General features: G+C 38.8%; 2 protein-coding genes and 1 long non-coding RNA gene across 11 annotated transcripts in view; 2 read left to right on the top strand and 1 right to left on the bottom strand.

Annotated features, from left to right (window-relative positions):
- Positions 1 to 14053, top strand: part of LEMD3 (LEM domain containing 3) — an 84379-nt gene extending 70326 nt beyond the window's left edge. The window contains exon 14 of the transcript XR_002179892.3: positions 13982 to 14053. The gene's annotated coding sequence lies outside the window, so the exon portion shown is untranslated. The remainder of the gene's footprint in view (positions 1 to 13981) is intronic.
- LOC117314195 (uncharacterized) lies at positions 1641 to 24957 on the bottom strand. 5 transcript variants are annotated; one of them, XR_012324302.1, is made up of 5 exons: positions 23917 to 24055; positions 15571 to 15762; positions 11580 to 12003; positions 11115 to 11235; positions 1641 to 2469 (listed from the first exon to the last, which is right to left on the bottom strand). It is a non-coding gene; the product is annotated as an uncharacterized lncRNA (long non-coding RNA). The 5 variants fall into 5 exon arrangements; XR_012324301.1 differs by lacking the exon at positions 1641 to 2469 and adding an exon at positions 24873 to 24957 and having other exon boundaries at positions 10322 to 11235; positions 23917 to 24099; XR_012324303.1 differs by lacking the exon at positions 1641 to 2469 and adding an exon at positions 24667 to 24781 and having other exon boundaries at positions 10322 to 11235; positions 23917 to 24099.
- Positions 24071 to 24957, top strand: part of MSRB3 (methionine sulfoxide reductase B3) — a 164575-nt gene continuing 163688 nt past the window's right edge. For 4 of the 5 annotated variants that reach the window (XR_012324298.1, XR_004528896.2, XM_019952310.3 and 1 more), the window contains exon 1: positions 24071 to 24524. Coding sequence is in view for 2 of the 5 variants with exons in the window: in XM_019952310.3 (XP_019807869.1) it covers positions 24071 to 24524 (454 nt within the window). In the remaining 3 variants the exon portion in view is untranslated. The remainder of the gene's footprint in view (positions 24525 to 24957) is intronic. The other variant, XM_019952313.3, reaches the window with a different exon arrangement.

The following is a 24957-nucleotide window of genomic DNA, read 5'->3' as shown; positions in this document are numbered from 1 at the left end:
ATACTTGGTCTATATTTAGGTTACATAAAATCTACTGTTTGAAAAAGTTTATTCATATATGCATGTTCTTCCAAATATACTTAAAAGTGTTCCTATAACTGAATCAGGTATCAGTTAAATTTACATTAATTCAAATTAAACCTTCAGTTCTTCAGTTGTACTAGCCACATTTTAAGTGCTCAGTAGCCACATGTAGCCAGCGACTACCATGTTGACAGTGCCAGTCTTGAACAACCTGTACCTTTCTAGCTAAGTCCTAGTCTTCACGCAGCCACTGTGCTCCAGCTAGACTGCACTGCTTGCCCTTCCCCTTCATATCTAACTTTTGCTTGATTCTGCCTTTACTGGCATTGTTCCTATTGTTCTTTTTGCCTGAAACATCCTTCATGTCCTGCTTCTGTATACCCAAATATTGCCCATCCTCTAGAATCCTATACAAATGCCTCTTCCAGGAAGTGGTATTGATGAACCCTGGTTGGAAGTAATTCCTATCATGTACACTACTGAAATATTGATATTAATTTTCACTTCTCATGATTTTGGCAGTTTCTGTCTTGTATTATGGTGTTCTCAATCCATTCTAGTTTGGCTTCTGTCCTCATTGCTCCTCTGAAATCACTTCTAGAGATCACCACAAATTTCCTTTTGCCAAATTCAATAGTCTTTTATGTGTCCTCACCTTTCTTTGAACTCTCAGCACCATCTGACATAGCTGATCATTATCTCCCACTTTACTTAAAAATTTTTATTATGAAATGATTCACAACATATTAGAATATATATGAAGTATGTATTTTACTTACATTTTGAAGTACGACATCGTTTAAAATATAGAACATTAACTTTGAGGCACCTCTGTGTGCCCTTGATACTTGTCTCTCTTTCCTAACTCCCAGATGACCACTATCCTGAATTTTGTATTAATAATTCTTTATTTTTCATTATAGTTTTACCACATATTAATGTTGGTATTTATCCATTCAACTATGGACATTTAGATTATTTTCACTTTTTTACTATTATAAACAAGGTAGTTATGAACATTCCTTCTTGAATGTGATTCCAGCTGCACATATTCAAATTTCTCTAGGTCAGTGATACTCAAAAAGTATGGTTCTTAAATCAGCAGTATGAACATCACCTGGGAACTTGTTAGTCCAAGCAGATTTTGGGCCCCACTCCAGCAAATGTGAATGGACTAAATGCTCCGACCAAAAGACACAGGCTCACTGAATGTATACAAAAACAAGACCCATATATATGCTGTCTACAAGAGACCCACTTCAAACCTAGGGACACATACACACTGAAAGTGAAGGGATGGAAAAAGATATTCTATGCAAATGGAAATCAAAAGAAAGCTGGAGTAGCGATACTCATATAAGATAACAGACTTTAAAGAATGTTACAAGAGACAAGGAAGGACACTACATAATGATCAAGGTATTAATCCAAGAAGAAGATACAACAATTATATATGCACCCAACATAGGAGCACCTCAGTACATAAGGCGAATGCTGACAACTATAAAAGAGGAAATGGACAGTAACACAATAATAGTGGGGGACTTTAACACCTCATTTACACCAATGGACAGATCATCCAGACAGAAAATTAATAACGAAACACAATCTTTAAATGACACAAAACACCAGACAGATTTAATTGATATTTATAGGGCATTCCATCCAAAAACAGCAGACTACATTTTCTTCTGTGTACACGGAACATTCTCCAGGACAGATCACATCTTGAGTCACAAATCAAGCCTCAGTAAATTTAAGAAAATTGAAATCATATCAAGCATCTTTTCTGATCACAATGCTATGAGATTAGAAATAAATTACAGGGAAAAAATGTAAAAAACAAGCGCGTGGAGGCTAAACAATACGTTACTAAATAACCAGGAGATATATCACAGAAGAAATCAAAGAGGAAATCAAAAAATACCTAGAGACAAATGAAAATGAAAACATGCTGATCCAAACCTATGGGATGCAGCAAAAGCAGTTCTAAGAGGGAATTTTATAGCAATAGAATCCTACCTCTAGAAACAAGAAAAATCTCAAACAATCTAGCCTTACACCTAAAGTAACTAGAGAAAGAAGAACAAACAAAACCCAAAGTTAATAGAAGGAAAGAAATCATAAAATCAGAGCAGAAATAAATGAAATAGAAACAAAACAATAGCAAAGATCAATAAAACTAAAAGTTGGTTCTTTGAGAAGATAAACAAAATGGATAAACCTTTAGCCAGACTCATCACAGAAAAGAGGGAGAGGGCTTCCCTGGTGGCTCAGAGGTTGAGAGTCCGCCTGCTGATGCAGGGGCCACGGGTTCGTGCCCCGGTCTGGGAAGATCCCACATGCCGCAGAGTGGCTGGGCCTATGAGCCATGGCCGCTGAGCCTGTGCGTCCGGAGCCTGTGCTCTGCAACGGGAGAGGCCACAACAGTGAGAGGCCTGCGTACTGCAAAAGAAAAAAAGGGAGAGGACTCAAAATTAGAAATGAAAAAGGAAAAGTTACAACAGACACTGCAGAAATACAAAGCATCATAAGAGAATACTACAAGCGACTCGATGCCAATAAAATGGACAACGTGGAAGAAATGGACAAATTCTTAGGTATAAACTTCCAAGACTGAACCAGGAAGAAATAGAAAATATGAACAGACTAATCACAAATGATAAAATTGAAACTGTGCTTAAAAATCTTCCAACAAACAAAAAGCCAGGACCAGATGGCTTCACAGGTGAATTCTGTCAAACATTGAGAGAAGAGCTAACAGCAAACCTTCTCAAACTCCTCCAAAAAATTGCGCAGGAGGGAACACTTCCAAACTCATTCTACAAGGCCACCATCACCCTGATACCTAAACCAGACAGAGATACTACAAAAAAAGAAAATTACAGACCAATATCACAGATGAATATAGATGCAAAAATCCTCAACAAAATACTAGCAAACAGAATCCAGCAACACGTTAAAAGGATCATACACCATGATCAAGTGAGATTTATCTGAGGGATGCAAGGATTCTTCAGTATACACAAATCAATCAATGTGATATACCATATTAACAAATTGAAGAATAAAAACCATATGATCATCTCAATAGATGCAGAAAAAGCTTTTGACAAAACTGAACACCCGTTTATGACGAAAACTCCAGAAAGTGGGGATAGAGGAAACCTACCTCAATATAATAAAGGCCATATATGACAAACCCACAGCCAACATCATTCTCAATGGTGAAAAACTGAAAGCATTTCCTCTAAGATCAGGAACAAGACAAGGATGTCCACTCTCACCACTATTATGCAACATAGTTTTGGAAGTCCTAGCCTCGGCAATCAGAGAAGAAAAAGAAATAAAAGAATACAAACTAGAAAAGAAGTAAAACTAACTGTTTGCAGATGACATGATACTATACATAGATAATCCTAAAGATGCCACCAGGCAACTACTAGAGCTCTTCAATGAACTTGGTGAAGTTGCAGGATACAAAATTAAAGCATAGAAATCTCTTGCATTCCTATACACTAACAACAAAAGATCAGAAAGAGAAATTAAAGAAACAATCCCATTCACCATTGCAACAAAAAGAATAAAATATAGGACTTCCCTGGTGGTGCAGTAGTTAAGAATCTGCCTGCCAATGCAGGGGACATGGGTTCGAGCCCTGGTTCAGGAAGATCCCACATGCCGCAGAGCAACTAAGCCCGTGTGCCACAACTACTGAGCCTGCGCTCTGGAGCCCACGAGCCACAGCTACTGAGCCCATGTGCCACAACTGCTGAAACCCACGTGCCTAGAGCCTGTGCTCTGCAAAACATAAGCCACTGCAAGGAGAAGCCCATGCACCACAACGAAGAGTCACCCCTGCTCGCCACACTGGAGAAAGCCCACGTGCAGCAATGAAGACCCAACACAGCCAAAAATAAATAAATAAAAATAAATAAATTTATTAAAGAAAAAAAATTAAATACCTAGGAATAAACCTACCTAAGGAGGTAAAAGACCTGTACTCAGAAAACTATAAGACACTGATGAAAGAAATCAAAGATGACACAAACAGTTGGAGAGATAGACCATGTTCTTGGATTGGAAGAATCAACGTTGTGAAAACGACTATACTACCGAAAGCAATCTACAGATTTAGTGCAATCCCTATCACATTACCAAGGGCATTTTTACAGAAGTAGAACAAAAAATCTTAAAATTTGTATGGAGACACAAAAGACCCTGGATAGCCAAAGCAATCTTGAGGGAAAATAACGGAGCTGGAGGAATCAGACTCCCTGACTTCAGACTATACTACAAAGCTACAGTAATCAAGACAACATGGTACTGGCACGAAAACAGAAATATAGATCAATGGAACTGGATAGAAAGCCCAGAGATAAACCCAGGCACCTATGGTCAACTAATCTATGACAAAGGAGGCAAGGATATACAAGGGAGAAAAGACAGTGTCTTCAATAAGTGGTGCTGGGAAAACTGGACAGCTACATATAAAAGAATGAAATTAGAACACTCACGAACACCATACACAAAAATAAACTCAAAATGCATTAAAGACCTAGATGTAAGGCCAGACACTATAAAACTCTTAGAGGAAAACATAGGCAGAACACTCTTTGACATAAATCACAGCAAGATCTTTTTTGACACACCTCCTAGAGTAATGGAAATAAAAATAAACAAATTTGACATAATGAAACTTCAAAGCTTTTGCACAGCAAAGGAAACTATAAACAAGACAAAAAGACAATCCTCAGAATGGGAGAAAATATTTGCAAACAAATCAGTGGACAAAGGAATAATCTCCAAAATACACAAATGGCTCATGCAGCTCAATATCAAAAAAACAAAGAACCCAATCAAAAAGTGGGTGGAAGACCTAAATAGACATTTCTCCAAAGAAGACATACAGATGGCCAATAGGCACATGAAAAGCTTCTCAACATCACTAATTATTAGAGAAATGCAAATCAAAACTACAATGAGATATCACCTCACACCGGTTAGAATGGGCATCATCAGAAAATCCACAGACAACAAGTGCTGGGGAGGGTGTGGAGAAAAGAGAACCCTCTTGCACTGTTGGTGGGAAGGTAAATTGATACAGCCAGTATGGAGAGCAGTATGGAGGTTCCTTTAAAAAGTAAAAATAGAATTCCTGTATGACCCAGCAATCCCACTACTGGGCATATGCCCAGAGAAAACCATAATTCAAAAAGACACATGCACCCCAGTGTTCGTTGCAGCACTATTTACAATAGCCTGGTCATGGAAACAACCTAAGTGTCCATCAACAGACAAATGGATAAAGAAGATGCGGTACATATATACAATGGAATATTACTCAGCCATATGAAGGAATGAAATTGGGTCATATTTAGAAACGTGGATGGACCTAGAGACTGTCATACAAAGTGAATTAAGTCAGAAAGTGAAAAACAAATATCATATATTAATGCATATATGTGGAATCTAGAAAAATGGTACAGTTGAACCGGTTTGCAAGGCAGAAATAGAGACACAGATGTAGAGAACTAACGTATGGACACCAAGGCAGGAAAGTGGGGGTGGTGGGGGCATGGTGGGATGAATTGGGAGATTGGGATTGACATATATATACTAATATGTATAAAATTAGTTAATAAGAAACTTCTGTATAAAAAATAAAATTCAAAAACAGTCTTCTTTAATTTCTTTCAGCAGTGTTTTATAGTTTTCAGGGTATAAGTTTTATACTTCTTTTGTTAAATTTATTCTTAGGTGTTTTATTCTTTTTGATGCTATTATAAATGGAATTTTTAAAAAATTGCTTTTTTAGATTGTTCATTGCAAGTATATAGAATACAGTTGGTTTTTGCTTATTGATCTTGGGTCCTGCCACCTTGTTGAACTTATTTATTAGTTCTAATAGGTTTTAGTGAATTCTTTAGAACTTTCTATATATAAGATCATGTCATCTGCATAAAAGGTAGTTTTAATTTTTCTAGATGCTTTTTCTTTTGTTTTTGACTTACTTGCCCTGGCCAGAACTTCCCATATGGTGTTGAACAGATGTGGAGAGAGCAGATATCCCTGCCGTGTTCCTGAAATTAGAGGGAAAGCATTCAGTCTTTCACCATTAGGTATGACGTTAGCTTTTGGTGTGTTGTGTCTTCATTTCACTGACCTCAAAGTATTTACTCATTTTCTTTTTTCAAGTTGAGGAAGTTCCCTTCTATTTCTAGTTTGTTGATTGTTTTTATCATGAAAGGGTGTTGGATTTTGTCAAATGCTGTCTCTGTTGAGATGATCATATGATTTTTGTCCTTTATTCTACTGATAACAGGGATTAATTTTCAAATGCTAAACCAACCTTCCATTCCTGGGATAACACTCAAGCCATAATCATGGTGTATAAACCTTTTAATATGTTGGTGAATTTAGTTTGCTGGTATTTTGTTGAGGATTTTTGTATCTATATTCAAAAGAGACATTTGGTCTGTAGTTTTCTTTTTTTGTGAGGTCTTTGTCTGATTTTGGCATCATGGTAATACTGGTCTCAGAATAAATTGGGAAGTGGTCCCTCCTGTTTTTGGGGAGAGTTAGTGAAGAACTTGTATTAATTATTTTTTAAATATTTGGTAGAATTCACCATTGAAGTCATCAGGCCTAGGCCTTATAGGCAGTTTTTTGATTACTAAATCAGTCCTTTCACTTGTGATAGGTCTATTCAGATTTTCCATTTCTTCTTCAGTCAATTTCAGTAGTTTGTGTCCTAGGAATTTTTACATTTCATTTGTTGTGTAATTTGTTGGTATATAGTTAGTCATAGTATTCCCTTATAATCCTCTTTATTTCTGTAATGTCAGTAGTAATGTCCCTTCTTTTGTTACTGATTTTAATAATTTGAGTTTTCTTTTTTTCTTGGTCAGTCTAGTTACAAGTTTACCAATTTTGATATTTTCAAAGAATCATCTTTTGCTTTGTTGATGTTGCCTATTGTTTTTCTATGCTCCATGTCATGAATTTCCACTCTAGTCTATTATTTCCTTACTTCTACTTGCTTTGGGTTTATTTTGCTCTTCTTTTTCCAGTGTCTTTAGGTGGAAGTTTAAGTTATTGATTTGAGACCTTTCTTTCTTTAATATGGGCATTTACAGCTATACATTTCCTTCTAAGCACTGCCTTAGCTGTGTCCCATACATTTTGATATATATATTGTGTCCTCATTTTCATTCATCTTAAAGTATTCTAATTTCCCTGTGGTTTCTTTTTTGACCCATTGGTTATTTAGAAGTTTGTTTCATTTCCACATATTTGTGAATTTCCCGTATTTCTCTCTGTTATTAATTTCTAATTTCATTCCATGTGGTTGGATAACATACTTGTTCGATTTCAATTTTTTTTAACCTTTGAAGCTTGTTTTATGGCCTAGCATATGGTCTATCCTGAAGAATGTTCCATGTGAACTTGAGAAGAATATATATTCTGCTGTTAAAAACTCTAAGTCACGAGGGTTCAGCTGGTGCTCTTTGGGTCACCACTGGCTCCCACATCTGATTATATCTTTGATTTTCTGCTTTTGTTTCATTTTTGGCCTCTAAGGATTCCTCTTACTTTACTGCCAGATCAGTAATTCACTTTGAAAGATGTTTTTCATGTTTAATCCAGTAAAAAAGATGTTTTTTTGGGAGGTTTATTCAGGATGTCTTATTCCATCATATTGCTGGAAATAAGTTCTGTTATGCTATTCATTATTGTCCCCGTCTTTGAAAATCATTCATGCTCTTTACCAAAAACAATTCCTGTCTTGGGGTTGGTGCCTGCATGTTGAATAGGGATATTCTGTTTTAGATGGTGATTTGATAGATAGGTACACTGTTATCACCTATGAATAAATTCAACAAGTAATATATAAGATGTATGTGAGGAAAACTTTTCTAAAAGAGATCAAAGAAAACAAATAAATGGAGACAATAATTTTTCCTTGATAAAAAGACTGAATATAGCAAATAGGCTCCCTAATTCTTCCTAAATTAGTAAAGAAGTTTAATGCAATTCCAGTAAAGTTTTCCATAGATTAAAATTAATGTCTTGGTATTTTAAATTAATTTATAGAATATCAGCTGGTAGGATAAACAAGAAAGATATTAAATTCTTAATAAAATATGATTAATAAAGAGAGACTGGCCCTATCAGATGTTAAAGCAAATTAAATCTGTGTCAACATTGTTGCACAAATATATAGTCAGACAACTAATACCTTGAAACAGATTCTTACCTGAGCATAACTGATACCAGAAGGTCACTTAAATTAAATCTATTTAAATTTGGGACCAAATTTTCATAAATAGTTTCACTAGAACTTTAACTTAAAATTTTTTGCTAAGATTACAAAAAAAACTTTCTGTAGAACATAGTTAACTTACAAATATTTTAACTCTTAGAAATATTTTTTGACAAAATTATTTGAAACATGGAATGATAATTTTTACTTCATGTTGGCTGTTCCATAATCAAATCATTTTACAAAAGATCCCAGACTTCATCCATTTTTGTAAGGGTATCTTCTAGTCAAATCATTCCCTTATGTGCTTCATGTATCATTGTTTTTTTGTTCTTGGCAACTTTCCTTTAATTGCTCACTGGACTTATTGACACATTCTATGGCTATACTCATGAGTTGAATAGTCTTCCATCATCTTTATCAATTTCATGAAATACTACATGTTTGTGAGACTTGCAAGTTCACTTTGTAGTGAATTTTCATTGCACTTGCATTGTGTTTTGAATGACAATCTGCAAGACACTGTCAAAGACAGACATTAATGTAGGAGGTGTTGTGAAGTGGGGAAGAATGTTTGAGGAGGGATTGATTTTTCTTTTTCTTTTTTGGCTGCACCGTGCGGCTTGTGGGATCTTAGTTCCCCGAACAGGGATTGAACCCACGCCCTCAGCAGTGAAAGCATGGAGTCTTAACCACTGGACCACCAGAGAATTCCTGGGATTGACTTTTTAAAGAGCACTTTTTGTAAGAGTATTTTATGATCCATTATCATAACAGTATGTGGTTAATGGATACTTGAATTCCGAAGATACTCTGATATGTAAGAATTTAGTATATGATAAAGATTGGCTTTAAAAATTAGTGGAAAAAGTGGATCATTCAATGAAAGTTTTAAAAAATTAAGCACAAAAGTTAGAGCCCTAATATACCAGGGCCAGAAGCCTATGTTTCCTGCAACTTGTGTTTCCTTAGAAGAGGCACAGACCCTTTGGCTTGTAGTAACTTAGAATATTTTAATGACCAGATACTTCCACACTGTGGAAGTCACTCAATTTCCTCATACTAACTTGACTGAGAGGATTCTTTCACAAAAATTTCGTATGTCCCAATAACACAACAAATGTTCAGTTTACTTTGTTCAGTGCTCTCTTTTTATTTGACAGTCACAGTCGGGCTTCTCTACCTTACTACCAGCATCTGATTTATAGACCCTAGTAACATTTTGGGGAAGGGTTCCTTTCAGAGGAACATGATAACTGACAGAAATATTATGGACATCCCAACTGATGTGCCACAAATGGTTACAGATGTACCATTTAGATGTAGCCTTTAGAGTAGCACTAGGACTTGGAGTGGTGGAGCTCAAGGCCTAGTGACCTCTGGCAGGCTGTTAAGTAGCTTCCTCCATTTAACCAGGGCGCTGTACAATGATTATCCTTTTCTTTCAGCGCCATGAAGTAAAAAAAGTTTGGAGAACACTGTTCTAAGCAATTAGCTGGAAACAATGAGAACGAGAATAATATGCAAACATAGAGTCATTTGGTTTAGGGGAGAGAATGGATAAGGGGGCAGATTAGACATTTTCTTTTTGAATTCACTTCAGTTCTTTTTTTTTTTTTGCGGTATGCGGGCCTCTCACTGTTGTGGCCTCTCCCATTGCAGAGCACAGGCTCCGGACGCGCAGGCCCAGCGGCCATGGCTCACGGGCCCAGCCGCTCCGCAGCATATGGGATCCTCCCCGACCGGGGCATGAACCCGTGTCCCCTGCATCGGCAGGCGGACTCTCAACCACTGCGCCACCAGGGAAGCCCCTTCAGTTCTGTTTTCACGTTAGATTTTATATCATCAATGTGGTATCTACAGTAGTTTCAGTCTTCTGTGTTTTCACTTGTAAAGAGTCTTCTACACATACCCAGATAAATTCCAGGAGGAATAAAGAATTGAAAAATAGTCACAAAATAACTAATAAAAAAATCAGAGGAAAACATTTGATAGAGGGTTAAGCACAGAAACAAAGAAAGAAACCGTAAAGAAACATGTTTGGTTATATTAAAATGATCAGTACATCCAAAACGTCTAAGAACAAATGAAAAGACAAGGAAATTGAAAGATGTTAGCACTATATATGATTTGCAGTAATATTCTACAAGTAAAAATTATTCTAACATAAAAAGACTAACATCCCAATAGAAAAATAGTCAAATGACATCAGGAGATGACCCACAAGTGAAGAGCTGCAAATGGCCAACAAAAACATGAAACAGTCAGCCACAGATATAAATGCAAATTAATCAACAATTGAGAAAGTTTTTTTACATATGAAACTTCACAATTTTTCTTAAGTTTAGGGGAAGTAGGCCCCTTATATTAATGCTGGTAGTTATGTAAAGTGATGCTCATTTCTATAGGTCAATTTTGCTATACATAGTTTTGCCAATAAATTTTGAAGTCCAATAAATTTTTAGGAATTTATTCTGAAGAAATTATCAGGATGACATGAAGATATGAAAATGATGTTCATTACAGCTTTATTCTGTAATAAAAATTAGAAGCAATAGAAATCTACAAAAATGAGAATAAATAATGAATTATGGATTATATGAATCATGGGCAATCATTAAAATAATGTCTTTGAGGAATACTTAAGGTGTGGAAAATATTGTCTATGTGTTTCTTAAGTTGCATAATCATTATTTCAAATATACTGTATTTCATCTAAGATACTGTTAGTCGGAAGAGGCAGCATTTTCTCTGGCACTAAGTAAGAAAGGAAAACAACAATAAAAGTAACACCGAAGATGTGGATTCTGATAGGAGACCCTACCATAAAGCTAGAACAACCTCAGAGTCAGGGTAAATGTCCCATCTGGAACGGGACCGCAAAAGAACCAGCTGATCTTCATTCAGACTGGTTTCGGTTCCTTCCACCAGCATGGTGCAAAAATCTGCAAGCAAAGAGAGAAGTTAAAGTGTTTACAGTTAGTAGTTCCCCCAGATAAAAGCAAACATCAATTCCCTGGAAGAAATGGGAAGTAATGCAGGTTAGACGGCAATTTTTTTTCTAACTTTGACAGTGATTTTTTAAGACACCATTTATTCTAAAATGAATTTCTATACCAGAGTTGTTAAAAGTGAAAAATTATGTATCTAGAGTGAAAGGAATATATCATATACGTACTATTGGAGGGAAATACTCCAAGATTTAGCAGTGAATTCCAATCTGTTATATTGTATATGTATTTTACAAAATTTCTCCACAAACATTTATTACATATATTTGAATGCTTACCTTAATTAGAATTTCCATAATTGTCTTTACTTCATCTTATTAATTTGATCTCCTCTGCTAGTATATATATTTTTTCTTTCTTTTTTATTTTTGGTACGCGGGCCTCTCCCGTTGCGGAGCACAGGCTCCGGACGCGCAGGCTTAGCGGCCATGGCTCACGGGCCCAGCCGTTCCGCGGCATGTGGGATACTCCTGGACCGGGGCACGAACGCGTGTCCCCAGCATCAGCAGGCGGACTCTCAACCACTGCGCCACCAGGGAAGCCCTGCTAGTATATTTTGAATCACTACCAACCTTTGGTAATGAAGCTCAGACATTTTAGACTTTTTACAGGACTTTGGAAAAGGCTATGTTTATTTTGGTGGCAGATCTGTGGGTTGTTACAGTTAGCAGGTATATGAAAGGTCTTACAAACACTGGATTCCTGTATTGAGAGAGGGGGAAAAAAGGAGGCGTGGTTTAAGAGCACAGTCTCTGGAGTGAGAGAACCATGTTCACATTTCGACTTTAACACATCCTGGTTGTGTGACCTTAGGCAAGTCATGTAGTCTAAGACTCAATTTCCTCATTTTTAAAACTGATTATGATGCAGTTGAGAGAATTAAGTGAAATAATGTAAAATGCTGTCATATATCCCTGTCACCATCTCTAAATCAGGCTGTATGAAACCAACTACTTGATAATGTGATTTATTTTTAACATCCCTTTGTTTTTCATTGTAGTTACCCTTAACAATCCTCACGCATAAGAGAGACCTTGGAAAATCTATAATCTCTTCAGTGCCTCCTTTTTGAAATGATATATTTCCCATTCCAGCAAATAGAGAAAGGGAGTGGACTGATTAACATAACTTTGATGCAGAAACCAAACAGAAAGGGAAAATTTATAGGGCAAGCCCCCTGAATAAATGCAAAAATCCCAAACAAACCAAAATGGTCAGCAAGCCAAACTGCAGCATCTGAGTAAGAATTACATATCATGACCAAGTTGGATTTATTCCAGGAATGCAAGATTAGTTTGACATTAGAAAACCAATGTAACTTGTCCCACTAACAAAATAAGTGAATTTAATATGATCATCTCAGATAGATGCAGTAAAACCATCTGATAAAATTCCAAATGCGTATATCCTTTCATAGAAAAGTAATTCTTAGAAAAATAGGAGTAGAAGGGAACTTCCTAAATCTGATAAAAGATATTTACCAAAAATCTAAAGTAAACATCATATTAATGGTGAATGCTCTGGTATATCCTGACTGGGTGCAGTTTTGAAAGCCCAGAAGTTTTGACATCTTTATTTCTATAACTGGTTGTTCTTCTTCACCATTAACTACTTTTGTTCTTTTGAAACTAATGTATTCTCCCTTTTTATTTGACTTTGAAACAGTATACCTTGTTAGTTTTTCATCTCTCCTAAATTACTCATTTTATTATTAGTTTTGCCCAACTATTGTGTCCAAAAATTATTTTTATGCTCAGTACTTCTACTTCAAAGAGGCAGAAAATCTAAATGTAAATTTCTTTTTCTCAATGTGAGTAACATTGAGATTAAGATCCTGATTATGACAGCATTCAAGAATTATCATCCGTGGAACTAGGGTAGTGTCAGTGATTAGAGTGATGTCAGCCTGACTGGAAAGGACCAGCTGTGATTCACCAACAGAGACATTAAATCTTGAAAATGATAGTCCAAAATCAGTCCTGTGTTATTGCAATGTTCCTTAATGTGACTCTAAATATATAGGCTGGTATAATCTTTTAACAGTAGGAGTCTTACAAATTAATTTTTTGTGGTATATATCTGGTATCATTGAGGCTCTGTTGTGTGGTGTAGATCCCTGGAAGATAACAGGAGCAATAGGGATGAGAAAGAAGCAGACAGTAAAGAAGAGAGACTGGTTATGAACAGTAATGTGGGTTGTTGAATCCTGTTCGCACATTCGGAGAGCTAGCCGTGAGCCTTGTTGATTGGCCACTCATTCTGCTATTCATCGTTATGAATTATACATTGTTTCACATTTAAATAAACCACATTTCAATATATCCCATTTAAATAAAACCACATTTTCAAAAGTTACAATGTATCATATCTAAGTAAAACTGCCTAATTATATAAATTTTCATTTTCCACTATGCTTAAATAACATGGAAAAATCAAAATCACTTTTCTTGGTTTTCCCCAAGAACAGCTGAATATACTTAAAACACTACTTAGTTATCGAACAGAACCTTATATATGGACATTGGTGGAATAAATATTGCCTTGTGTAATTTAAATGTCTGGAGAAGAATGCTATTTTCATTATGTTCAGAAAAAAATATGTACTATAATAAAGTACAGTTGACCTTTAAAATGGGTTTGAATTGCATGGGTCCACTTACATTCGGATTTTTTTCAACAGTAAATACTACACAATTCGAGATTGGTTGAACTGGCGGATGCAGAACCGCAGATACTGAGGAACCGAGTATAGGTAGGGCTGACTATAAGTTATACTTGAATTTTTGACTGCGCAGAGGATCGCCACCCATAACTCCTGTATTATTCAAGGATCAACTGTATTTCATAAAGTGTATCATATTCTAGTATTAGATTGGTACAGAAAATTCCCATTTACCTGGAGTAATTTTTTAAAAAATTAATATTCCACTTACCTAGGAGTTATAACCTGATTTAAAACTAACCAGTTTTCAAGGAATACAATAAAATATTCACAGCTTTAAAACTATGGGGAGATTAATGACTGATGGCTCAGGATGCAACTCAGAATCTTTCAGTGCCTCATTTCAAGGCTTATTATAAATCAAAAATTGTAGTTATTTGAGTTTCCTGTAAAGGTCATGAAAGCTGTGTTATGTATACTCTCATGTATTTTCCTGTAATCCTTTCCACCATTCTTATGGGCATTATAGAAAAAAGAGCTCGAAACTTATCCTCCTCAGTTGGAAGGTAGACATGAAAATTACCCTTGTTATTCTAAACCAGAGAAAGGTCTGTGGAACACCTGTCTTAGAATCATTTGGGGTACTTGTTAGAAACGCAGATTCCTGAATCCCTCACCAGACCTGCTGAATCACTGTATCTGGGAGAGATCCCAGGATAGTAATAAGTTCTCCAGGTATTCTGATATTTAAGTTTGAGACCCACTGCCACAAGACTTCTGAATATGAGATATCAACCTTGGGAGAATTATCAGTGCTAATTCCTCCCATGAATGTTGATATAGGAAAAAGTGACAAAGATTAAAATGGGTGTGTTACTTCCCACAGAGTACAAGAACAGGAAATAATATGTTCAGCCATCTCCCAAAGGAATTTTAGAGGCAAAGTTGGAAACAGTTCAGAGCTATTTCCTTCATGTTTATAACATCATTGCTTACATAATGTATAGATTTTCCAACGTTTTTTTCCTTATTGCTGTGAAGTGACATGAAATTAGCTGAGCCTCATTTGTTTCCTTTGGAAAATGTTTTTATTGTTTTAATGTTTTGCTTTTACTTCAAACACTCTACTAAGTGTTTCTTCAGGATTTCTTTCCACTAAATATCTTGAGTTTTCAGAGCTTTGGTTGTGATATAGTTATATGTTTTCATTTCAGTTCTAGTCATAATTGTTACCACTGGGAACAGAATATAATGGTTTTTAGAAGGAACTAACTATTTTTATTTCATTTTACACAACTGTGGAAAGTTAAAAGCCTAATAGTTTTATTTGGTCTATTTGTTTTCTCTATGACCGTTGAACATACATAAATTCTTCCTTAACCATCTCCCACCTTCCCCTTCAAACCTTGTGCCCCTCTCCCCCATCCCCAGTTTAAAAGAGTCGGCCAACAGCATTTATTGAGCACTCATCACACTATGGGGAGTCACAAAAGAAGAATATAGGCTCCTTCTCAAAGTTCTCTATTACTGTTGAGAGTTCAGTCATTATCCAAGTCCTGCAACGTCTTGCTCCATATCTCTACTACCCCCAAATTTGCAAAACTCACTTTTGCTCAGGGACAGCCTTCACCAAGTCACCGGCCAGTCATGAGGTTTGGCCTTACTTTATCCTCCACCTGTCTTCTCCAAAATGCTCTGCAGAGGTGTGGGCTGTGGGCCTTTTGTGGTCTCCAGCTTCACTGTGGGCTGTTCTTGGGTACTGCTGATCATCGGTTGTGAATCCTAGTCTGCCGCTATACCTACAAGAGAAGTGAAACCAGACCCCTTTCTCCTTGCTCTCATGACTTTTCCGCCTCCACAGAGTGAGACACTAGGACACGGTGAAGGTAATTTCAGAACAGAATTACAAAGTAGAAGAGATAAGGGTTAAATTTTGCAGTTCTAGTTTGGATTTTCACCTGTATTACCCAGGAGATGAGAAGACCTTAAAGGCTTTAAGCTTTTAGATGGAGAAAGTCACCTGAATACTCCTGCCTGTCCTGCCTTTGGGTTTGTAATATCACCTCAAATGGATTTCCTTCTTTGAATATTTCAACTGTTCCTACTTCTCCACTGAAAGGGACCTCGTTGTTTAAACTTCTTCCTCCCCACTCATACCATACACTGTCCAATCAAGTAAGACCACAGGCTTGGTCTGCATAGGGAAGAAACTTCCCTGCCCAGTCTCATGTGCACGTGTGTGTGTGTGTGTGTAGGTGGCGGATGATGGACAGACTGTGGGTCCTCCAATTCATGTTTCTGTCCAGGGCAACCGTGAGCCAGTGGTTCTTTTGCTAATTAGCCCATACATTAAACACACATGTGCACACACACATTCAGGTAGATTGTACTGGACAGTACGAAACTCATATATGGAGAATAGAATATAACCACAATATTAGTAGCTCTCATGCCCTGTCTGGGAAATAAATAGGTCTGTGAAGAACTGTTTGACATCTTTATTGATCTCTTCAGGATCCACAAAAGAGCTGGACTAGCTCTTAATGACTCTGTCCTTTTCACAGTGGTCACGTTGTACACATTGTTTTGTTTGTTGTTTCAGAATCTGCCTCAGAAACATGGGGATGAGGGTAGGAATAAGTTCACCGGTTTCTCTCTAGGGTTGCCAGACTTAGCAAATAAAAATACAGGATGCCCAGTTAAAATGGAATTTCAGATAAACCATGAATAATGTTTTAGTGTAAGTATGCCCCATGCAATATTTAGGATATACTAAACAATTATTTGGTGTTTATCTAGAATTCAGATTTATCTGGGCATACTGCATTTTATCTGGCAACTATTCTTATCACATCTCCTTGTTCATCTCTAGTCTCATGGCTACCATCTTAGACTAGGGGCTCTCATTACCTCAAGCTTGTGTTTCTGCATCTGCCTGGGTTGCCTTCCCAACACCGCTATCCTCTTCTGATCTGCCCCATAGCCTACTACACACTAATTGTTTTTTTGGTGATACTTTCATTAGGTTTCTTTTCCACATAAGAAATTACGACTCCTATTGCTTTCCAAAGTGATTTTCGATCAGTGTGCAATTGTATACCAAATTTTGTGGGCTTGTGTGTATGTATGCATTTTCCTTAGAGGAACTTTTTTTTTTTTTAATTGGGATCTCAAGGAGGTATCTTCAAGATACATAGAGAACTGTGGCTTATACAAAGAAACAAAAGTAGGTGAATTTAGAAAAATGTACCTCGCCTCAATCATGACTTTTGCTTTAGATATCAGTAGTTTGAAAGCTCCCTCATTATATCATTCGACTTCCACCAACATCTTGCAGAACAGGCAGAGCAGGTATTATTTCATTTTAAAGATAAGGTAACTAAATCCCAGAGATGTGAACTGTAAAATCATGCACAACCATCACATGGCATAGCCAGAGTTTGAAGAGAAATCTGTCAACTGCAAGATTATTTCTCTCTCTGCTTTTATGACCACCAGCTTTAAAAACTATAAAAGCAACATCTGTACAATACTTTAAACAACAGTTTTAAAACCACTTTGTATATATTTGAGCCTCACAAAAGTTCCTCTCTGAAGAGATGTCTTTATTCCCACCTGTCTGATAGACCTTGTCATTTACACACCACAAATATTTGGTATTTGGCCATTTGACCTATAGGGATAGCTTTTCACTGTGGTTACAATGGTAGAATATACCTGTATTCCAGTGCTGCTATTCCTCAGATACCTAGAGACTATCTTTTAGGGTAAGTTTCAGAGACGATTTATAAGTCACAAAATAAAATCATTTTTAATATTTTATGTTTACTCATTTAAAGCATAAAAAGGATATAACTTTATTTGGTTATTCATCTATCCTATTTTGATTCTAAATAATTTCTGTCTTTATCCACAAAGAATATATTCTAAGTATATAAGTTGAAGAAAGAAAGAAAAAAAAGCTTCATTTGCTTCCTAGGCCTCCATACTTGACTGATTTTCCTACTACCTTTTTAGCCTCACCTTCTCAGTGGCCCTGCTGGCATTTTTTTTTTTTTCTTCTTTTTAATCAATCCAGGGACTTCTCAGGATTTAGATATCATATATACTATCTGCAGCCCAGACATTCCCCTATATGTGCAATTTTCATATTTAATGGTCTAGATGAACATTATCTTGTATGTTTAAAAGTCATTTCAAACTTAACATGTCCAAAACTGAGCTTCTAATATACTACCCCACCACCTACTTCTAAGTCATCCAGAGCTCAGGAAATGGCAATTCTGTAATGCTCAGAAAAAAAAAGAGGAAAAAAAAGTATAGAGACATTCTTAACCTTTCTTTCACACCCTACACTTGGTCTGTCAGCAAATCTTCTGGGCCGCTTCTTCCAAATTTCTCTGCAATTTGATCACTTTTCACCACCTCCACTTCCTCCTTCCTACTCCAAAATCACCATTACCTCTCACCTGGATTACTTCAAGACCCTCTAATTGGTCTCCCTTTCTGTCTCTGCATGCCTAACAGAACAGTCAATGTAGGATCATGTCGCTCTTCTGCTCAAAACCCTGCAGTAGCTTCCCATCTCACTCACAATAAAAGCCAAAGTCCTTATAATTACTCAGGCCACGTCTTCTAGTGCTCCCCCCCATGGCCCCTTTCCACCCTCTTCTCATCCGACCTCCTGGATGGTCCTCCTACAGGGCAGGCCTGCCTCTGCCTTGGGCATGGCCTTTTCACTTGCTGTTCCTCCTTTCCTAGATACTGCATGGCTTCCTTCTTTCTTCCATGTCTTTAATGTTACTTCCCCAACACTTTCAGCAACCTTCCCTGCCTTATTTCTCTATCACTAAATATTTTACTGGTTTATCTTGTTCATTGTCTATCCAGCATATAGAAAGCATTCAGTAAATATTTGTTGAATGAATGAAAGAACGCAAAGATGATTTTCCTGTGCTGAAGATATTTTTCAAAATGTATCATTTATTTTGATTGCAATTCTAAAACTGGTTTTCACAAAAATAATTTGAATAATCATATAAGTGTGTAGCCTTCTGATTACTTTGAGGAAGTTAAAAATATATTTGAAAACATAGTTACTATTAGTAACCTTGGGTATAAATATAAAAAGTAAATTTGAAGAAAATATGTGTTGACAGGATTACTAAATCTGGACAGACTTCCTTAAGAGGGGATTATGAATACAAGTGTAGGACTCTGAGCTGTGAAGAGAAATTATGAGTCATTTCAGACAGAGGAACTCCTATCAGATAAGGCTTAAAGGCAAAGAGTGGCTTTGCGGTGATTGAAAGTTAGTAAGTTGTGATAAAAGTTAATCACATTAGTACTATATTGATATTTATTAAGGATTTACCATTTGCTAGCATGGGGCTAGGGCTAAGCATCATGAGTGGTAGGTACCTTTATTTTCCCATTATACAGAGAAAAAAGAATATCAAGGCTTAGAGTAATTAAGTAACTTACCCATTGTCCCAGAAGCTTTAATGGCAACGGTAAAACTACTGCAAAAAGTCCTGTAATGAAGCACCATTTTGGAGGGCAACATACCATTTCCCAGGAAGCCCAACACAGCCAGGGTTTCCTCTACCTCCTATTGGAGCCTCTTTGGATGAACAACACATGAAGGAGCTGGTTTGCAGTTAGGGATAAGTTGTGTGAAAAAAACACACCTTTAAACACTGGACACGCACACCATGGTGTGAGATGCTCTCAATATAAGAAGCATTCAGGAACAGACTGAGTGAAAGAGTAGAATGAAGTCTCCCATCAGAATCTTCCTGTACCTACGGACACCAAGGGGGGGAAGTGGCGGGGTTGGCGGGGGGTGGTGGAGGGATGTTGGGAGATTGGGATTTATACACTAACATGTATAAAATACATGACTAATAAGAACCTGCTGTATAAAAAAATAAATAAAATTCAAAAAAAAAAAGAATCTTCCTGTACCAACTTAAAAGTTCATTCTTGTCCCTCTCTCCCAGCCCCCTTATTCTGTGTGTGTAGTTGATTTTGGGTATGCCACTTCATGTGATACAGTCGTGCCAAAAGCCAAGCAGCTTTGCTGGTCTAGAGGATTATTTAATTCTCTACAATATTGAAAGTCATCTTGTTAAATATTTATTACTTCTTGTAGCATATCCACAGCCAAAGCTGGTAGAATCAGGCAGCACGTCAATCATGGGAATACGTTCTTCAAATCTCTTCAGAATTAATCAACAAAAGGGATGGCCTCAACTGTAAAATTAAAAAATACCGTTTGAGATGCAGGCAAACCATTTTACCAAGACAAGGAAAATGCTCACTTTAATTCAGTCTTCCGCCTTTGAGAGTCCTTGTCATTTTAGTGTGTTTGGTGACTGGGGGCTGGAGGGTTGTCATGGAAGAGGAAATCCTTTTTCAGAATGAGAGAAGATGTTCTGTGTCTCTCTTAGTCAGCATTGACTCTGTGTCCCTCATGCTGAGAAGAGTTCTCCTTAACTCTCTTCCCACTCTAGCTCCTTGAGGTGCGGGGGGCATGCTTCCGTCAGTATAAAACAGTGTTCTCAGCAGGGGTGAGAGTGACAACATTCTACCTCGCAGGATAGGAAAGCAGAATTTTGGGAGTTTGGATTGAGTGGAGTTAGAAAAACTTCCTTCTGGAGAATCTGTTACATCCTCCTAGGAGGTAATTTATTCCCTTACTTTCCAATTGATCATTATTGGTTTAGAACAATGGCACTTGATAACTGTTCATTTATTTGAAGTACTAACTTAGGGTTTCTCACCCTGCCTGAGGGCTTTTGAATAATATCTAGTCCCAACGTGTCCTTTCTCCTGTTTGCAATTGCTGGCATCCACCCAAGATGTTCCTTTGGGTATGTGGAATGGGGACTGTCTCAAAGCTTTGCATAACGGCTGAGGGGATTTACTGAAAGAGCTGAGAATAGTATGTCAGAGAGACTGTAGCTTGAATGCCTGCCATGCTTACAGACTCCCTTTGAAAGAGGCTGCCCCAACTGCAATGCCCTAGAAAGGCAGCAGCACAGTCTGTTTCTTTAGTACAGGTGACCATGTTGTCTAGCACGTGAGCCTTCCACCCTAGCTACAGCTGCAGAAGTAGGAGAGGACACCTGGCTCAGAGGTAGCCAATCCACAGGCTGCTCAGTGGCTTATGATATAACCTCATACCAGAACTTTCTCCAAGAGGGACTGTGGTGATAGAATTAAACTCTCCCCGCTGAGGCATTTGATTATGAGCTATAGAGGAGAACTGGCAGCTGGTAGTGGGAGCCAGAGTAGAAAAGCTGTGGTTGTGCAACTTGAATTTTGCTGCGTTCTGAGGACATTTCTGAGGGGTTGGGGCAGTGGTGTGATGGGACTGGCTCACAGGGGCCCAAGAGCTGATTGAGGGCATCTCTCCCCAGCTTTGCCTCCAGAGACTTGGGCTGGTGGGAGCGTTACACCCACATAAATTGGGTTTTGTTACACTTCAGGCCTCCTTCCTCCAGATCTGGTTGTTAAATATTTACTAGCACACCACTGGGTTGGGGGAGGGATGGTATATAGGAAGCAAAGGAAACAGTTACCTCCTCTGGGTCCTTTGTCTTAAAAACAAACATTGTTTAAGATAATATGTTAACATGATTGTCATTAAGATTATAATAACAAAGAGAAAACATGTGAAATATATGATTTAAACTACAAAACTCATAGGAATGTGGTCAGAGGGTAGTAGCTTTCCTGTTTCTGGTACCCATCAAAGGCACAGGCCCCCACCCCCAGGCCCACCAAGGATGACCTGACAAGCCGGTTAAGTCTCTGGTCTTATTTCCACATTTATTCTTTACCCCTATTGCTTGAGGTAACCTAAGTGCACACCAGTTACTTAAAACCACAAGAGCCCAATGAATACAGTTTTTGAATACCCTGGTTTTTGTTTTGTTTTTAATGTAAAGAAAATGGGGCAGATTAGTACAGTAAAAATATATGTGGACTTTGAAATGAGATTTGAATTCCAATACTACTTTACCCCTTCTTAGTAGCATAATTTACTTACCTATGCCTCTCCTTGGCTGTAAAATAGGGATACAAAATAAAAAGCTCAAAGATATTTGGAAGAATTAAATGAAATACCATGTGTAAAACAACTAGCACAGTGTCTGGCACTTACTGTGTACTCAGTAACTTTTGTTCTTTTCTCCCTTCTTTAGCATATTTATTCAAGCCTTTAGAACAGCTGCTGGTATTGCTGTCAAGTCAGCAGTTGATACAATTAATTAACCCTCCACTTATATTAACATGCAGTGGTATACTGCGTTCTTTGTAACTTTATGTTTTTGTACTTAAGGTCAACTAAAATATTTTAAATATAGCCAAAATTATTACAGCCCTTTGAAACAAGCTTTTCTCTACACTTAGGGAGCTCCTATACGTCAGTCTACAAATGACTGTGCTCATTTTACTTTTGTTTTTAAACAAACATTTGAGCTATGGGCGGGACTTCCTTGGTGGTCCATTGGTTAAGAATCCACCCTCCAGTACAAGGGACACGGGTTCGATCCCTGGTTGGGGAACTAAGATCCCACATGCCACGGGGCAACTAAGCCCGCGCGCGCCACAACTGGAGAGAAGCCGGCGCGGGGCAATGAAGCACCCTGCAACAAAAGATCCTGCGTTCCTCCCACCCACGGCAGCCGAAAATAAAAGTAAAAGAAAAGAAAAAAAATACTATGGGCAAAGAATTATACTACACGTTGTGGGGGAAATGAATAAGAAAAGTGCTTATGTAATACAAAATATACAAAAAAGAGGAAAGGGAGAGAATGCATAAAGAGTTTCCTGAATATCCCCTTTAAGATAACCAGCTTCTAGATACTTAAGTTGAGTAATAACGCCTGTGTCTTTTAAATCCCTAATTTACTGTATTACATTTTATTTACTGTTCGTTTACTTAGGTCATCTGCCCTTTGTCTCATTATCACTGCTAGTACATTGAGGGTGAAATCTGCCCATTTGCCAGGAATAATTCATGGGATGTGGTGTTTCTCAGTACCAGATGATTTAAGGGGAACCACTTGCAAAAGGACTGGTTTTTGGCATATGGGCCTTAATACTTTGCCAGAATTGAATTCGTTTTGAAACAAAGTTTCTAATTTTCAAATATAGCATTTTCAAACAAATAGTGTGATGTACAAATTACCGTACTTTAGGTCATGTTAGAATAATCCACACTCTAAATCTGTTTGACTTTTACCCCATAAGTATTTTGCATCAGTGAATCATTTCTGTAGCATCTTAAAATGGTCATAAGTAATTATATAACATCCTACATCTCCAGGGCCTGTTCCATTAGTGCCAGTAAAAAAGAAAAAGTAGTAATTAGACATAATTATGTCCTCTTGAAAAGCTAAGGGTCATTTGGCCTTGATTACTGGAGGGGTTATTAGTGCCAAAGAAAAGTCAGGCAACTATTGGTTTAGGCCTGTAATTAAACATCGGGGACTGACATTTCTTGTCGCCAGAGGTAGTACCTTTTGAATAAATTTCACCACTGCCCTTCAGATAAGCTACAAGAAATACAAAACTAATGTAAGGGAGATGAAGAGAGGCTGGAGGTGAAAAGAATGACTAATCTAAATAAATATCAGCATTTAGCTAGTATGAAAAACTATTATCAGCCAGTCTGCCTCAACTCCATATATGGTGTTCAGATATAAGTTTGGGGAGAGCCCGTTTGTAACTCTGGCTAAACACACACACACACTCACCCTACACACACACCTGGTGTAAAGGGCCCACTCACCTGGAATGCAGGGGGGTGTTTTATATATTATAATGCCTGTTCGTTTTGTATAGGATGGCTCACCTGAGTGTGTGCATAACTGGCAGTGCCGCTCCAGCCTCACCTGACCACACTCAAGAGAAGCACTTGCCAGATATTTTTATCCACTTACTCACAAAGCTCCCAGTTGATTAGGGGCATCGCAAGAGTCTTCTCAAACTCCTTAAATGCCTTCCCGCGGGTCCCTGGCTCGCTGTCGGTTCTCCTCGTGGTGGTTCCTCTCTTTTCTACCCCTTCAGGGGTCTTAGGCGGGACCCGTGGGTGGGATGCGCCGCTCTGCTCTTGGGCCCCAACACTGGAAAGGGATGCCCTCTGTCAGAGGGATTCCACCTCCCGGTTGCACTCGGCAGCCGGCGGCCTTAGGGTTGGCAGCTGAGGAGGAGGAGGATTTGGAGGAGGAGGGAGTTGGCGGCCGCCGAGGCCCGGGCAGCGGGCCGCGTCCGCGGCGGGCGCGATCCGCGATCCTCCCTCGCTCGTCTCCTATGCTCATATTTGGACTCGGCTGCCAGTGCCCAGGAATTTCCCGTCATGCCTCCCGCCGCCCCGTCCGTCGCCCGGAGCCGGGGAGGAAGGGAGGGAGGCTCGGACAGCGGCGGCGGCGGCGGCGGCTCCCTGGCACTTTCATGAGCCCGCGGCGGACCCTCCCGCGCCCCCTCTCGCTCTGTGTTTGCCTCAGCCTCTGCCTGGCCGCGGTCGCGGCCCGGGAAGCCGCTCAGTCGGGTGAGTTTGGGGCTCCCTCCCCGCCCCGCCTCTGCCCTCAACGCCCGGACCCTGCCAAGTTGAGGTGTGACCCCGACCTCCGCTCCCCTGAGAGCGCAGGCAGCGCCCCTTTCAGCCTCCTGCGGGGAACCCCCCCCCCCACCTCGTCTCCTGAGCCGAGGAGGGGCGCGGGCGGTGAGGGGCGGATGGAAGGAGGGCAGGGCTGGCTTCGCCCCCGCCGACGGGAGGCGTCTGGCAGCGTGGCTGACACCTTATCCCGTCCCGGGAGCGAACCTGAGCCCGAGGGAGGCTCTCGAGCGACGCGGGCGCCCGAGGGAGGGGCGGCCGGGGCAGGGACGCCGCCCCCACCTGGAGAGGGCGCGGGGCCCGCGGCAGGGGCCATCCCGGAGTCCCCTTCCCCGCGCGGGGCGGCCCCGCCGCCGCGGCCGCTCAC

Source organism: Tursiops truncatus, chromosome 11, assembly GCF_011762595.2.
Source record: "Tursiops truncatus isolate mTurTru1 chromosome 11, mTurTru1.mat.Y, whole genome shotgun sequence".
NCBI classification, from domain to species: Eukaryota; Metazoa; Chordata; class Mammalia; order Artiodactyla; family Delphinidae; genus Tursiops; species Tursiops truncatus.
This window is presented reverse-complemented; position numbering and strand designations above follow the sequence as displayed.